Source organism: Bos indicus x Bos taurus, chromosome 26, assembly GCF_003369695.1.
Source record: "Bos indicus x Bos taurus breed Angus x Brahman F1 hybrid chromosome 26, Bos_hybrid_MaternalHap_v2.0, whole genome shotgun sequence".
In the NCBI taxonomy this organism is placed as follows: Eukaryota; Metazoa; Chordata; class Mammalia; order Artiodactyla; family Bovidae; genus Bos; species Bos indicus x Bos taurus.
In genome coordinates this window covers 13,680-30,261 of record NC_040101.1, presented here as the reverse complement: position 1 = coordinate 30,261, position 16,582 = coordinate 13,680, and the positions used below count along the sequence as shown (strand labels likewise).

The window sequence follows — 16,582 nt, the reverse complement described above, 5'->3', positions numbered from 1 at the left end:
GTACAGATCAAGGGACACTGCTAATAGACTGGGAGGGAGAGTGGTTTAGAAGTCAGTGTGTGGAATGCAGCCTCAGTTTTAAGTATATGCAAAGCACATGTTCTACCACTGAGCTACACCCCTACAGAGGTGATTTTTGTTCTTTTTTCCTTCATATTTCGTATTGTACATAGAGATGGATCACTTATTCAAAAGTATAAAATTAGAACCTGTTAATTAAGATCTTCCTATGTCACCAGATAGAGGACAGAATTAAATCACACAGAAAACCTCTGTAAAATACCCAGAACATTATAAAAGAAGCAATTTGGAGCTCTGTGGTGTCCTGCACAAATAAATATAGGACATTTTAAAACACAAAGTCTACTCAGCTCATTGATTTTAACATACACAATAAAAATTCTAATATTTTTGATTTTAGAATTTGACAAAATGCTTCTAAACAGTAATTATCCCCCAATTTTCTATAATGAACATGTACCTTTTTTAATAGTCAGAGATTAGCTTTTTCACAATTGGTCAACTCTTCTTTTTTCCCCTCTACTGAATCTGCCAGTTGATTTGACAAAGTGGACTAACATCCGGGTGCTGAATTTTTCTTCTCTGGCCAGGAGTTTGGCTGCTGGTGATTCAGTACCATTGGGGCTGCTCAGACAAAACTCTTGCTCAGGGGTTGAGAATTGCACCAGGAGGTCAGGCACTTTGCCATGGAAATGATCAGCACAGAATTGATGTTGCCTTACATAAATCCTATCAGAAACAAACCCATGTAAATAGGACCTTACTCCTCCTTGTCCACCCAATGCCAAAGGGAGGACAGGCCCCCACCCCACACTCTGACCTATGGGCTGGTGGAGCTCCCCTGGATGCTGTGTTTACTGACATGGTGCAGGTGTCAGCAGCCAGTGTTGGCAGAGCCCAGGCATGGCCCTGTGGGTTCCTGGATAAAGTTCTAATGAGTTGCCACTGAAGGGATCAGCCTTTGAAATGATGGCCAACAGCAGCTAATAATAAACTAATGTCTTGGGCTGGAGGATAAGGAAGGTGGCATTGGTCAGCTGCTCACCCTCCTTCTCAAGAATGCATTATAAAAGCTTTGCCTCTCCATGGGAGCATCCTCAAAAGTCGGCAGATCCCCCAAGGGCACCATGGCCGCCCTGGGCATCACGGTCGCCCTGCTGGTGTGGATGGCCACCCTGCTGTTCATCTCCATCTGGAAGCACATCTACAGCAGCTGGAAACTGCCCCCTGGCCCTTTCCCACTGCCCATCATCGGGAATCTTTTACAGCTGGATATTAAGAACATTCCCAAATCCTTCACCAGGGTAAGAGAAATATTGTTGATTTGAGGGGGGAGAATTCAGAAATTAGATGTAATATGTGTGCATTCAACTCACTCTCAGACAAATAATAATTCAATACCAGCTTGTTGTGAATCAACTGAATTACCAATACCACCCAAGAGTGATAAGCCAAATGTTATGCTACCGATGCAGCTTGGGCATGCTGCTCAGTGGGCACTGGTCATGGTTGCCCAGAGGCCCTGCTTGAGCAGTGCTAACTGCCTTGTCGTTGGGTGGCTTGGCAGCCCGGTGTGGCTGTGGCTGCTGCCTGCCGCTGCTGTGCAAGGAGGGACCTGCGCTGACACCTGATGCACACCGGCTGGGCATCAGTCTGCAGCTCTCCTTAGGTGCCAAAGAACAGGAGGAAAAGTGAGGTGTTTGACCCCTACACACAGCTCTTACTGCATTTGTTGTGACCAGTGAATGAGCTCATAACTCTAGAAGCTAAATGCGTTGATGAATCTATTAAAAGAGTTAACAAAAGAGTGTCCTAGGGCACAGAGCCGCTTTACAAGGCACTGATGAGCGTCACGCTCCAGGGGGGAAGACGGGCTTGGGGACTCTGGACAGTTCAGATCCAGGGTGTCCAACAGCATTGTAGGGTCCAGGACCTTGACTAGGAACAGCAGACTGGAGGTGGTGGGGGCAGTCACGCGGAGAGACCTCAGGAGGACGCGAGGAATCAGCCAGGCCTTCCGACTTAACTGTGTCTGGGAGGGAGGGGAACGAGGTGCAGCCCGGTGCGTGGCCAAGAGTGCCTGCACCGGGATGCGCTGCCTGTGGAAGAAGCCGCGGTGGGGAGGGCCTTCCCCAGGTTGCTCTGGGTTCTCCTGGTCAACAACAGTGGCCTTGGGGATCACGTTAAAGCATGGGCCTCCCCTTGGAGGCAGCGCGGCTCACCCCACGGCCTGTTGGTCTCTGCAGCTGGCGGAGAGGTACGGGCCGGTGTTCACCCTGTACCTGGGCTCTCAGCGTGCCGTGGTCGTGCATGGCTACAAGCCCGTGAAGGAGGTCCTGCTTGACTACAAGAACGAGTTTTCTGGCAGAGGAGAAAACCCTGGGTTCCAGATGCACAAGAACAATGGTGTGTCCCACTCGGGGTTGGGGTGCTGGGGGGGTGTTGGGGGAGGCCCTGAAGTGACAGTAACAACTTGCTGAAGACAGAAAGGTGATGTGACCCACAGACAAGTCAGGGGATGATTGGTTCATTCAGTCATTGCTCTGCGTGTTTGGATGAAAGCTACTGCATGAACCTTGCACACCAGAGTGGACAAGACCTGGAACATCCACCCACTGACCAGCAAGACAGACATATTCATAGAGAAACAGGCCAGAGGAAGCTGCTTCTGCTGTCTGGCCCAGCAGTGCCTGCCTCCACAGACCTTTCCGCCTCCCTGGGTCCCCAGTCTCTCCCGGGAGCTGTTTCCACTCACAGCTTCAACTGCTCCAGGGTGTTGGGGCTCCATCTACTGAGGTCCCTCACCCACGAATGGCACCCACCTGTCTATTGAGGGGGCCTCTGATGTCCCACCCGGGGCTGTTCTTAGATCAGGAAGAGGGCGCTGAGATGTCCCTGTGACCCCTCTTTCCTCTGCCTCTCCCAGTCCCCAGGCTCCAGACTCAAGAGTTCCCTACGCAGGGGAGAAGGCCTGGGGATCTAACTGGTCTTTATTGGAGTATTTTCCAGAGTCCTGACTTCAGACTCTACCATCTGCATCTCCTGGGAGGTCCTGGGAGGGCTGGGGACACTGGCTGGTGGGGGTGCCCCTCCTGCCCTCCCAGCTCTGAGGGCTCCTGGCCCCTGCTGTCCTCCGACCTCAGCCGCTTGTCCTTGGCTGCTTGCTCTCTGGTGTTTAAGTGAGATTCTAAAGCAGATTAGTGTGAAACAGCATCCCTTCTACCACAAAACTTGGAACCCTCACTTCTTCCTGAGTCAATTTTGTTGATGAGCTTCTGGAAAACTCATTTTATGGAGAATTTCCAAACTGATGTGCTTACAGTTGTATATGGACTTCTTGCCTTATTTTTCCAGTCTGCATTTCTGAGGCATTTGATTGTCTGTCTTAGATACTGTGCTTTTGTTTTTCTTCTTAGGAGCTCCTGAAACCAAATTAAGCACCTAAGCTTTGTCATTTACACAGAGGAGGTTTACTGGAGGAGAGCCCTGGGAGGGCAGGAGTTCTGGAGTCAAAGAGCTTTACCATGGTCAGGGGGGGTCAGGGAGGCCTGGTGCAAGTCACGTGCTCCTGGAAGTGGTCAGGCAGAGCCGGCTTCCCCGTCCTGCGGCTGGGACACAAGGCGCCTGACTGCGTCCTGCCTGTGCCACACTGTGGGACACGCACTGCATGTCCACACGGCCTGGGGCTGACCCTGCACATCAGCCAGCCATTGGAACAGGTCTGTGGTCCCCAGGAACAATGACGTGAATGGTCTCGGTTACCATAGTATGGAGCAGCAGCTGCGTGTCAGTGTGCTGAGAGGGCCGCCCATCATTTCAGTCAGTCTGCGAGGCTCTGGAAGGGGAGCTTCCTTGCCTCCGTTTCTGCCTGTTTGGTCCCAAACAATGGCGCTCCTCTGGGATCTGTCTCTTTATCTGCATGTCTCTGTGGCTCACCGTCTCGGCCTCTGTATCTCTCTTTCTCTTTGTCTCTTCTTACATTTTTCTGTATCTTCTTTTCTTTCTACACAATTCTCCCCAAAACATTTTTAAACTCCCTTCTTCCCTGCCCCTCCCTCCTCAGCCACCTCCTCTCCTCACCACGTGCTCTTCAGAGCGGCCCCCAGCACCTCTCCTTCCTGCCTTTCCTCTAGCGTCTCAGGCCCTTAGGCCTTGGGGCACAGCCTCTGCCCCATTCTCCAGCCTCCTCAGCACACGCTCCCTGATCCCTGGCATCCTTGCTTGTCTGCCCTGTGTCCTGGGCCAGCAACGTGGAGGGCAGAGCTGCCCGGGGCCCAGCCAGGCTGAGGGAGTAGACACCCATGAGTTTGGAATGTCCCTTCCCTAGGTGCCCTCTTGGGCTGCTCTGCTGCATACCCAGCTTCCACTTGGTCCATTATACAATGCCCCACAGGAATCGGTGCCAGGACACCTGAATGCATGACCCTGAGCTCAGTCCTACCTGTACTTTTAACTTGGTGAAGAGTATCTGTAAATGGGCCTCCTCAATGCCCACACACCCGTCAGTGGTCATGCTCTCCATCCGTGGGCTTGTCTGCATGGCTGCCTCCTTGGATCACACACCTCTTCTCCCAGCCCCTCTGGTGCTTCCTCTGCAGGCCATCCAGGTATCCTCTCGGGCCTGGCCAGACTTCCTTCAGGAAAGACTGGGGCCACGGCCTTCCTCAGACCTGGACATGCAGGCGGGAAGCAGCTTGAGGGCTTCCCACATCTCGAGGTCTGCTGGCTGTAGCCTTGGGTGTTAGTAAGGACTTGCTGTGAAGCCACAAAGTGCAAGTCGAGGCATCTGTAACATGAGGGTCAAAAATGACTGAAAGCAATGTTACGTGCCAGCCTGGATGGAAGGGGATTTTCAGAGAATGGAAACATATGTGTGGCTGTGTCCCTTCGCTGTTCATCTGCAACCATCACAGTGGTGTTAATTGGCTGTGCTGCTACTCTCACGTGAAGGTTGCTCAGTTCTGGCCGACTCTTTGTGACCCCGGGAACTATACAGTCCATGGGATTCTCCAGGCCAGAATACGGGAGTGGGTAGCCTTTCCCTTCTCCAGGGGAGCGTCCCAATACAAGAATCGAAGCCAGGTCTCCCATAGCGCAGGTGGATTCTTTACCAGCTGAGCCACACACCCTAATACGAAATGTTTTGGTGGTTAAAAAAAAGAAAAAATCACCAAAAGCAAAATAGCCTCAAAGGAATTAGTCAGGAGGCAGGAAAGAGGCGGGAGGCACTTCTTGGTAGTCAGGCATGGTCCCCCTATCGTGGCGGGACGCAAGACATAGTGAGGGAAGCAAGGAGGCTGTGATTGAGGAGCTTACATGAGCAACAGAGGAAACCAGGCTCCACACCAAAGGCCTCCCTGCAAAGCAGAGCGTTGGTCCCTGTGTGGTCAGTGGGCCCCTCAGTGTTCCCTGCAGAGCCGAGCCCATTACTCCTGCCCTCCTTCTCCTGAGAAAAACGTTTGTGGTAATGGTTCTCCTGCTCCCTCTCCTTAGGGATCATTTTCAACAATGGATCAACCTGGCGGGACACCCGACGGTTCTCGTTGACCACCCTCCGTGACTTAGGGATGGGAAAAAAGGGCAATGAGCAGCGGATCCAGAGGGAGGCCCACTTCCTGCTGGAGGTGCTCAGGAAGACCCAGGGTGCGTACAGCCTGGGGCTCACACCCACCCTCCTCCAACGTCAGCCCACAGACACCACTTCACACGGCGGTTTCCCCTCTGATCCTGGGGGTAAGGTGATCACCGAGCATGTAGCTGGTGTGTCCTGAATCACTGACAAGTAAGGAAAACCCAAGCGGCTCACACTTCCACCACGTCCCAAGAATTCTCACGGTTCTAGAGTGTCTCCTCACAAGACTGGAAATGCCCCTCCTGCCGGGCCCACAGCACGCGCCCTCTCAACGCCCCTGTTTTCCAGGCCAGCCCTTTGACCCCACGTTTGTCGTCGGCTTTGCACCTTACAATGTCATCTCTGACATCCTCTTCCACAAACGCTTTGACTATAAAGATCAGACGAGCCTGAGGCTGATGAGTCTGTTCAACGAGAACTTCTACCTGCTCAGCAGCCCCTGGATCCAGGTGAAGCACTCTCCTCGCTTCTGCCTGTTTTGCACCTTGCTTCAATTTGATGGTTTACAGCAGGAAAAGGATAAGAAGGGTCACTTGTGTGTGTGTGGACAGATGGGCACACAAGACTAGATACCATGGACGCTCCTTCTGGAGACTTCCATGGAGTCCGTGGTTCCACCTAGCTAGCCTTGGGACACTTACTGTTTTCCTCTTTAAATTGATCCTCACTAGACAGGCAGTACCTCTGCCTACGTGCTCGCGTTCCCACCACAGAACTCACACGGCACTCATAGAGTGGTGCCCAAAAAGATACTTTTAGCCAAAATGTTCCAAATAATACAATATTGACAGCCATAAATTTGGGTTTGGAGAAGGTTATTATCCTGGCACACAAAATGCTATTGCACCCAGAAAAAATGTGTATAGTAAGAAAATTCTCTCCCTTCATCCCTCTCTTTCTAGCTTTATAATAATTTCTCAGACTACCTACAGTACCTGCCTGGAAGCCATAGAAAGCTACTGAAAAATGTGTCTGAAGTAAAAAGTTATGCTTTAGAAAGAGTGAAGGATCACCAGAAGTCCCTGGAACCCAGCTGCCCCCGAGGCTTCTTGGACACCATGCTGATAGAAATGGCCAAGGTACACTCACAGTTCGCGGCTTCCGGACCAGGTGGAGCTGAGTCCTCGGCTGTTACGAGATGGGTTTGCAGGGCAGGGGGTGCTTTTTTCAGATTTATATGATGACTTGCACTGTGGTGTCCATGCCGCCCACACTGGGTACATCCTGATGCTCTCAGTTTTACACATATGCACTGGCTTCAGCATGACCTCCACACACATCAACACTCGGCCAGCCTGCTGGGCCACGCTGCACTCTGCTGTCTGTTGAGCTCACCAACAAGATGGCTTCTCTTGGGGAAGCTGTCTAGGGGGTGTGGATTTGGGTGAGTGGGACTTTCACACTGGCTTCCTCCAGCCCATGCTTTTTAACCACTTCTGATCAATTAATGACTGCGTCTCATCTGGGGAGAGGCCCTCAGCATTCCTCCTCAGCACTTAACTCCCAAATTGTGCACGACCTCAGGGGGTGCAGCCCTTCCTAACACAACCTCCCTGACATCCTCTTGGGTCCCCTCCCAGACTGGCCACACTTCTCTCTCCTTGGCACCACAGGACGCTCTGGAGCGCCACACCTGGCTTCCCTGTATGACTTGCTCCAGTTGTCTGAGAGCCTCCTCCATCTGCTGGGCCCCCTCCCACCCCTCTTCCCATTATAACCTGCTTCCTGGGACTGAAAGGCCCAGCTGTGGGGGCAGTAGGAGCCGAGGGCAGCCCTGCAGGAGCCCCATAGTCAGCCCTGGGCTGCTGGAGGTCATGGCACAGGGCCAGGAAGGGCCTCAGCCCCCAGGAGGGCCCTTGGTGGCATAGAAGGGTCGCCAGTCTCTCAGCGCCCCCACAGTCCTTTGCTGGGAGCCTTGGTTCCCTCACTGTGCGATGGAGCTGACGGTTCTGTGCAGGATGGGCCCGAGGAGCGGGCAGGGCGGGCAGGTGCGCCTCTGCTCAGGGACACAGGGTCTCTTTTTCATCCACCTGAAGATGTTTCCTCATTGAGTTCCTGTCTCCCATCCACAGGAAAGACACAGTGTGGACCCTATGTACACCTTGGAAAACATCGCTGTGACTGTGGCCGACCTGCTCTTTGCGGGGACAGAGACCACCAGCACCACCCTGCGATACGGGCTCCTGATTCTCATGAAATACCCGGAGGTTGAAGGTAGGACAAGTAATAGGCCAGGACTCTGGACATTGTGGCTGTCACACGTGGACGGAGACCCTGTGTCCCTCAGCCTGGAACATTCAGGCTTCAGCTCCCTGTCTGCAAAACAGGGAGTGACACTGGGGTCACTGGAGGAACGCTCTGGGGGAAGTGTTCTTGTACATGACAGGCACCTGGCACTCAGCCCTCCCACACCCACGGACACACCCAGATTGTGAAAGAAAGTCCAGTGAAGAAACGCCATACTTCCAGAATCCACTCCAGGACATGATCTGTTTATGAGAGAGTGAACATGTGCTCATCACCCTAAGACCCAGCCTTTCAGGAAGAGCTGGGAGGGAGGAGCAAGACCTCCTGGCTTATCTCACCAGATTGGAAGAGGGATCACAGAAGGAACCTCTGGTAAAGCATTGCAAGTCTGCCTGCTGCCCTGGGTCCAGCCCTCCTTTCCAGGGCTCCTCCCCAGCACCTGAACCAGGTGAACTTGGGGTAGATCAGGCGTGACTTTGGGGGCTGCATGCGCAGAGCGTCAGGCATTAGAAACACCCCCACCGCAGCCTATAGGTGAGCAGCACTGTATGTTAGCAGGCTGGTCAGCACCGATACTAAGGGAAGAGGAGGCAGAGGGGCCGTCACCAGTGCTCGGGCCTGGAGCCCCCCACCTTTCACTGGGCTGCCCAGAGCTGCGGTGGGGGTCCCCACTGCAAGGAGCTCCTCACCACCTCAGCCATGCCTCTTGCTGATGATAATAATTTGGTTCCTGCTGTGTGCCAGGTGTGGGCATTAGCCCTTTAATACACTGTGGTCTTGAAGGCTGATGTGAAAGGGCATGAAATTATTACCTCGGGAACATGGGTATGTGACCCATCCAGGGTCAGACCTGCTCCATCTGACTCCAAGGCCTTCACCTTTCTATTGGACAGAAAAGTAAGGGAAAGGAGCCCAGAGTCCACAGAGCAAAGCCCCTATGCATCTGGGGCAGTTTTGAAGGAGCTCTGACCACTCTGTACTAGGAGATCCACAGCCTCCAAAATTGTTTTATTTTATTAATTATGACAAATTTCCAGTATAGAGGAAAAGACAGAAAATAAATATGACAGTCATCTATACATCCATTGCCAAATTTAACATGTTAACGTTTTGGAGTACTGACTCGGAGCTCTTGAAAAGAAAGATTGCAGAGCCAGCCGAGGATGCTCCTCACCTCCCTGGCTTCCCCGCCCGCCCCAGACTGCAGTCTTCCTGCAGTGCTGTGCAGCATCCCATGTAGGGCTTCTTACACTTACCAATTACTAAGTATTTACCATTTGCTAAGTAATACCATCTGTATTGTTATATGTGTTGAAATTTTTTCACTTGGTTACAATACTGCAGGGCGCTGTGTAGTCCTCTCAACATATTACAAAGGCCCACAGTTAACCTCAAACCTAGCAAGGCCAAGCAACTGCCAAAGGCTGCTGTTGCTTTTGCCAGGAGAGGGGCTTCCAGAATCCTTCCTCCAAGGCCCTTCAGGAGTGCGACATGCTTGTCTGTTTCCACTCTCCATTTGCCTCCATACTCCGAAGAAGCATGCAACAAGCCAGCCTGGGGTAACAATTAATACAGTTTTCCTCCTGCTAGAAATCCCCAAGACCCTTTTTAATCCTCTCCTCCTGGCATGGAGGCAAGCACTGGACTAGCCATGACCAGCTAAGAGAATGGAGTCCATAAATAGACATGTAAATGCTGTAGACGGCACGTAACTTCACTGACCTTAGCTCTTGCTGACATGTGCGGATGAATTACCCAATAATCTGAAGCTCCATAAACATCTACTGGGTCTATGGATGGGTGTTGAGCCAGCTTGGAGTGATGCATTTATTCCATGCATATCTTGGCAGAGAAACTTCATGAAGAAATTGACAGGGTGATTGGGCCAAGCCGAATCCCTGCCGTCAAGGACAGGCTGGACATGCCCTACCTGGATGCTGTGGTACATGAGATTCAGCGATTCATCGACCTCCTTCCCTCCAATCTGCTCCACGAAGCAACCCAGGACACAGTGTTCAGAGGATATGTCATCCCCAAGGTCAGATGTGAGCCTGCAGTGCACACCCAGCAGATCAGCTGCCTTCCAGGGAACAGGATGGGGCCAAGGACACCCTGCCTTGGCAGGTGTTGCTGAACACTAAGGGCTGGGCCAGCATCCCTACCTGCAGAGTGCCCCTCCCCCAGCAGGCCTGGCGTGGACCTGGTGACCCCAGAAATGAGGGCTTCTGGGAAGGGGGTTCCTCAGGTGGTGCCTAGGGCTGTGGTGTGTCCCAGAACCAGGAACAGACAACAGTACCATCCAGCCCTGCATGTGTCACTCAGAGAAGCTACTGGCCCAAGAAGATGAGAACTCTCATCACCGTTTAGTCATGACTCCGCCTGCTATCTGCCCTTAGGCAAAAAACTTCTCCAATTGGAAATGTACCATTTGTCTAATGTAAAATTCAACTGGGGGCCCCAGATGAAAGCCTGTGATATGTTAACCTGACTGACCAAGGTGGCCTGTGTTCCCTCCAGGGCACAGTCGTAATTCCGACGCTGGACTCTGTCTTACACGATAGGCAAGAGTTTCCTGAACCAGAGAAGTTTAAACCAGAGCACTTTCTGAATGAAAATGGAAAGTTCAAGTACAGTGACCATTTTAAGGCGTTTTCTGCAGGTAAGAAGCATTCAGAGGCAGCACCTCCCGTGGGATTGTCCCTGAGTCCTACTCTCTGCTCCACGTGTGATCTGCATCGTGCCCCTTACCCCAGCCTGACCCAAGCGTGTTCTTCCCTGTGCAGAGAGGTTAGATGACATCTTGTCACTGAAGTCCTGAGATTGAGTTGAGGATGAGTCATTTTTCTCCTTAGATACTTCATTTAATAGAACTTGGTGAACTCTTTCACAGCTATATTGCCTGCTTCTCAATAATTTTAAACAAGGATCACTGAGAAAAACCTAGTACTCGGTCACCTGGACCCGTCATAGGGCTGCCTTCCCTCCCCGGGAAGCCCTCCCCTTGGTGTGCTGTGAGGGAACGTCTGTGACCAACTTTGTAACTGTAACCCTCAGTGTGAGAGCACTGGCTTCCCCGTGGGCCCCCCTTCTTCCCCTAGGACGTCAGGCTGAGCACTGGCAGAGTCGATTCTCCCAACCTACCACAGGTTTATGCAGTTGAGAGCTGGTGGTTGGGGCCCTGATCCTCCTACACTGAAATCCACTCTGGGCCCCCGTTCAGTGGGTAGATGGGGCCCAGTTCTGCTTCGGTGCCATGACACATGGCCTCCTCCCACCCCCTCTCCCCCTGCTACCTGGCCTGGAGCAGAGTCTTAGTGTCCTTGTCACCTCCAGGAAAGCGGGTGTGTGTTGGAGAAGGCCTGGCTCGCATGGAACTGTTCCTGCTCTTGGCCGCCATCCTGCAGCACTTTAACTTGAAGTCACTTGTTGACCCCAAGGATATCGACCTCAGCCCCATTGCAATTGGGTTTGGCAAGATCCCGCCCCGTTACAAACTCTGTCTCATTCCCCGCTCAAAAGTGTGAGGTGCAAACGCCCTGAAACCCCGAGCTCCCCTGCATCCCCTCTGCGAGGACTCTACAAGCCCAGGCTCCAGAGGGAACCACCTGTGCCAGAGACACTGCTTTCCAGGCCACGTTCCTCAGACAGAACTTGAAAGCAAAGTGCAAAAGGATTGTGTCAAACTAATTAAACTAATTAGCACAAACTATGACTTAGCTTGCGTTGGAGTTCCTAGAAATCATGGTAAGTAAGAACATATCAGTATAGTTTAAACTAAACTTCTGAGAAAAATAGAGCTACCCAGTCATCAGAGTCAGTATGTCTTATAAAGGAGTCACAAAGAGGAAAACAGATGCTATTTTGTTGTTCAGAAAAAATAAAATAATATAGCTTTGGCTATCTTCCTTAGGATATGAAGTTCTTCCTTCAGGCTCTCTAGTAGCATCATCCTGTGCTATATTTTAAGACTGAAATATATCTGAAGAGTCATCATAGACATCTGTTATTATCTCTTAAGATTAAAGTCTGACTTTGTGCCTGCAAGGGGAAGTTCTAAGCATGTGGAGGCTGGTGTGGAATGAGCCAGAAACTTGGAAATCATTAACCAGCTCCATAACCTGAATCTCAGAAGAATCTGTGAGACAGAAGAATAATTCTGGACAAGAACACTATCCCCATCCACCGGGCGCACACCAGGAACCTCCTGCCTTGACTTCCCTGTCAGTAAAAGGGGTGTGAGAGCAGCCTCCAGGGGTGTGAGGGCCGAGCGGGTGTGATGCAGAGCTTCAGAGCGCGGTGCAGTACCCGAGTCCCACGTGTGTCCCAGGCTCCTTAGTAAAGTGAGACACCCCAGCAGTGCAGCCTTGTCCCATCTCTCATTGACCCTCCTGCTTCTCCCGTAGGAGGATCATGTGATAGCATTGTGCCCACCCAGGTAACCCAGGACCATCTCCTGTTCTCAGGGTCCTTACACTAATCCATTTCATATTCAGAGTTCCACCTTCCATGTGAGGTAGCTTACTTATAGCTTAGAAAGAAGAAAGTGGTGTCATGTCCCAAGGAAACCCAAAACCTAGCAGAGCAAATTACAAGATCTGAAAGCCTGAGGATCCCTTTTGGCTTGAAGCTCTGCCTGCTGAAGCCAGTGGGGCAGAGGTCCTACCCTTGATTCTCTGCTGGGCAGGTATCATGCCCCTAGATCTTTGTCAGACAGCCCTGCCTCCAGTACTTCAGACAGGAACAGTCTATCTTGTTGGAAGCAAGTCCAAGATTCTCATTTTTGAAACCAAGGAATCGACCCTGATGATCTGAGTCACCTTTGGGGTCATGCGTCACTTGTCTAAAAGTATAACACACTTCACAGCTGAATGGCTCTATCATCTCATCCTGTAAAATCCACGAAGCCCAACAGCATTTATTGGTTGCTTCCCATCTTCACTCCAAATTGGCAGTTTTCCTGCTGAGGTAGCTGATTAATTCCCAGTTCACACCCAATACTAATTTCCTTATCCAAGGGACACTGAGTCACACCCTTGATCTTCTCTTCCAAACATGGATATATTTTTTTTCAATCAGTTCAGTTCAGTTCAGTCAATCAGTCATGTCTGACTCTATGACCCCAGCACACCTGGACTGCAGCACATCAGATCTCCCTGTCCATCGCCAACTCTTGGAGCTTGTTCAAACTCATGTCCAAAAGCCGGTGATGCCATCCAACCATCTCATCCTCTGTTGTCCCCTTCTCCTCCTGCCTTGAATCTTTCCCAGCATCACGGTCTTAACAAATGAGTCAGTTCTTTGCATCAGGTGGCTAAAGTATTGGAGTTTCAGCTTCAACATCAGTCCTTCCAATGAATATTCAGGACTGCTTTCCTTTAGGATGGACTGGTTGGATCTCCTTGCAGTCCAAGGGACTCTCAAGAGTCTTCTCCAACACCAGAGTTCAAAAGCATCAGTTCTCTGGTGCTCAGCTTTCTTTATGGTCCAACTCTCACATCTGTACATGACTACTGGAAAAACCATAGCTTTGACTAGATGGACATTTCTCAGAAAAGTAATGTCTCTGCTTTTTAATATGCTGTCTAGGTTTGTCATAGCTTTTCTTCCAAGGAGCAAGCATCTTTTAATTTCATGGCTGCCATCACCATCTGCAGTGATTTTTGGAGCCCAGAAAATAAAGGCTGTCACAGTTGCCATTGTTTCCCCATCTATTTGCCATGAAGTGATGGGATGCCGTGATCTTAGTTTTTTGAATGCTGAGTTTGAAGTCAGATTTTTCACTCTCTTCTTTCATTTTCATCAAGAGGCTCTTCATTTCCTCTTCACTTTCTGCCATAAGGGTGGTGTCATCTGCATATCTGAGGTTATTGATATTTCTACCGACAATCTTGATTCCAGCTTGTGCTTCATCCAGTCCTGCATTTCACATGATCTACACTGCATATAAGTTAAATAAGCAAGGTGACAATACATGGCCTTGATGTACTCCTTTTCCTATTTGGAACCAGTCTGTTGTTCCATGTCCAGTTCTAACTGTTGCTTCTTGACCTGCATACAGATTTCTCAGGAGGCAGGTAAGGTGGTCTGGTATTCCCATCTCTTGAAGAATCTTCCACAGTTTTTTGTGACCCACACAGTCAAAGGCTTTGGTGTATTCAATAAAGCAGAAGTCGATATTTGTCTGGAACTCTCTTGCTTTTTCGATGATCCAACAGATGTTGGCAATTTGATCTCTGTTTCCTCTGCCTTTTCTCGGTTCACATACTGTTGACGCCTCGCTTGGAGAATTTTGAACATTACTTTGCTGACGTGTGAAAGGGAAAGTTGCTCACTTGTGTCTACCTCTTTGCGACCCCATGGACTGTACAGTCCATGGAATTCTCCAGGCCAGAATACTGGAGTGGGTAGTCTTTCCTTTCTCCAACGGATCTTTCCAACCCAGGGATCGAACTCAGGTCTCCTGCACTGCAGGCAGGTTCTTTACCAGCTGAGCCACCAGGGAAGCCCATTGCAAGCTTGTGAGATGAGTGCAGTTGTGTGGTAGTTGAACATTCTTTGGGAATGCCTTTTCTTGGGGATTGGAATGACAACTGATCTTTTCCAGCCCTGTGGCCACTGTTGAGTTTCCTGAATTTGCTGGAATATTGAGTGCAGCACTTTAGCAGCAGCATCTTTTAGGATTTGAAATAGCTTAGCTTGAATTCCATCACCTCCACTAGCTTTGTTAGTAGTGATGCTTCCTAAGACCCACTTGACTTCGCATTACAGGATGTCTGGCTCTAGGTGAGTGATCACACCATTGTGGTTATCTGGGTTATTAAGAGCATTTTTGTATAGTTTTTCTGTGTATTTTTGCCACCTTTTCTTAATATCTTCTGCTTCTGTTAGGTCCATACCATTTCTGTCCTTTATTGTGCCCATCTTTGCATGAACTGTCCCCTTGGTATCTCTAATTTTCTTGAAGAGATCTCTACTCTTTCCCATTCTATTGTTTTCCTCTATACCTTTGCACTGATCACTGAGGAAGGTTCTTATCTTTCCTTGCTGTTGTTTGGAACTCTGCATTCAGATGGGTATATCTTTCCTTTTCTCCTTTGCTTTTCTCTTCCCTTCTTTTCACAGCTATTTGTAAGGCCTCCTCAGACAGCCATTTTGCCTTTTTGAATTTGTTTTTCTTGAGTGGGGTTGGTCTTGATGACTTCCTCCTGTACAATGTCAGGAACTGCTGTCCATAGTTCTTCAGGCGCTCTGTCTATCAGATCTAATCCCTTGAATCTATTTGTCACTTCCACTGTGTAATCATAAGAGATTTGATTTAGGTCATACCTGAATGGTTTAGTGGTTTTCCTTACTTTCTTCAATTTAAGTCTGAATTTTGCAATAAAGAGTTCATGATCTGAGCCACAGTCAGCTCCTGGTCTTGTTTTTGCTGACTATGTAGAGCTTCTTCATCTTCAGCTGCAAAGAATATAATCAGTCTGATTGCGGTGGTGACCATCTGGTGATGTCCATATGGAGAGTCTTCTCTTGTGTTGTTGGAGCAGGGTGTTTGCTATACTAGTGCATTCTCTTGGCAAAACTCTGTTGGCCTTTGCCCTGCTTCATTTTGTACTCCAAGGCCAAATTTGCCTATTACTCCAGGTATGTCTTGACTTCTTACTTTTGCATTCCAATCCCCTATGAGGAAAAGGACTTAAAAAAAAATGTTATTTCTAGAAGGTCTTGTAGGTCCTCATGTAGCCATTCAACTTCAGCTTCTTCAACATTACTGGTTGGGGCATAGACTTGGATGACTGTGATATTGGACAGTTTGCCTTGGAAATGAACAGAGATCATTCTGTCATTTTTGACATTGCACCCAAGAGCTGCATTTCCAACTCTTTTGTTGACTCTGAGGCCTACTCCATTTCTTGTAAGGGATTCTCGCCCACAGTAGTAGATATAATGGTCATCTGAGTTAAAGTCACCCATTCCAGTCCATTTTAGTTCACTGATTCCTAAAATGTTGATGTCCACTCTTGCCATTTCCTGTTTGACCATTCCCAACTTACCTTGATTCGTGGGCCTAACATTCCAGGTTCCTATGCAATATTGTTCTTTACAGCATTGGACTTTAATTCCATCACCAGTCACATCCACAACTGGGCATTGTTTTCACTGTGGCTTTGTTCTTTCTGAAGTTATTTCTCTATTCTTCTCCAGTAGCATACTACTGACTGGGGAGTTTATCGTTCAGTGTCATATCTTTTTGCCTTTTCGTACTGTTCATGGGGTTCTCAAGGCAAGAATACTGAAGTGATTTGCCATTCCCTTTTCCGGTGGGTCACGTTTTGTCAGAACTCTCTACCATGACCCGTCTGTCTTGGGTGGCCCTACATGGCATGGCTCATAGTTCATTGAGTTAGACAAGACTGTGGTCCATTTGGTCAATTTGGTTAGTTTTCTGTGACTGTGGTTTTCATTCTCTCTGCCCTCTAGGCTAAGAGCCTCCCAAATATTTAAGTTCTTGCTCCTTCTTGTTCGATAATGCCATCTTTAAGTCATTCCTCTCTTCTTGCATTTTGTTATAAGCAATTAGAAGGAACCGGTTTGCTCCACTGGCACTATAAAAATGTGATCAACAAATATGTTGTTGTTTTTCAGTCACCGAGTCTTGTTCACTCTATGCTATATATCCAATTT

At 49.6% G+C, this 16,582-nt stretch overlaps 1 protein-coding gene across 2 annotated transcripts; it reads left to right on the top strand.

Annotated features, from left to right (window-relative positions):
- The first annotated feature begins 1,107 nt into the window (after positions 1-1,107).
- On the top strand, positions 1,108-12,261 carry LOC113884496 (cytochrome P450 2E1). Of its 2 annotated transcripts, none has more exons than XM_027529117.1 (9): positions 1,108-1,325; positions 2,268-2,427; positions 5,515-5,664; positions 5,942-6,102; positions 6,556-6,732; positions 7,726-7,867; positions 9,751-9,938; positions 10,418-10,559; positions 11,919-12,261. In XM_027529117.1, exons 1-9 carry the CDS (start codon positions 1,149-1,151, stop codon positions 11,921-11,923), a joined length of 1,302 nt encoding a protein of 433 aa, XP_027384918.1. In that variant the 5' UTR covers positions 1,108-1,148; the 3' UTR covers positions 11,924-12,261. The 2 variants fall into 2 exon arrangements, with proteins under 2 accessions (XP_027384918.1, XP_027384917.1); XM_027529116.1 differs by lacking the exon at positions 11,919-12,261 and adding an exon at positions 11,234-11,812.
- The last annotated feature ends 4,321 nt before the right edge of the window (positions 12,262-16,582 follow it).

Excerpts from the sequence above, each read along its gene's own strand:
- LOC113884496 (XM_027529116.1), top strand. The coding sequence starts at position 1,149 with ATGGCCGCCCTGGGCATCACGGTCGCCCTGCTGGTGTGGATGGCCACC. Across the intron at positions 1,326-2,267 it reads TTCCCAAATCCTTCACCAGG|CTGGCGGAGAGGTACGGGCC; the intron begins GTAAGAGAAATA and ends TGGTCTCTGCAG. Across the intron at positions 5,665-5,941 it reads GGTGCTCAGGAAGACCCAGG|GCCAGCCCTTTGACCCCACG; the intron begins GTGCGTACAGCC and ends CCTGTTTTCCAG.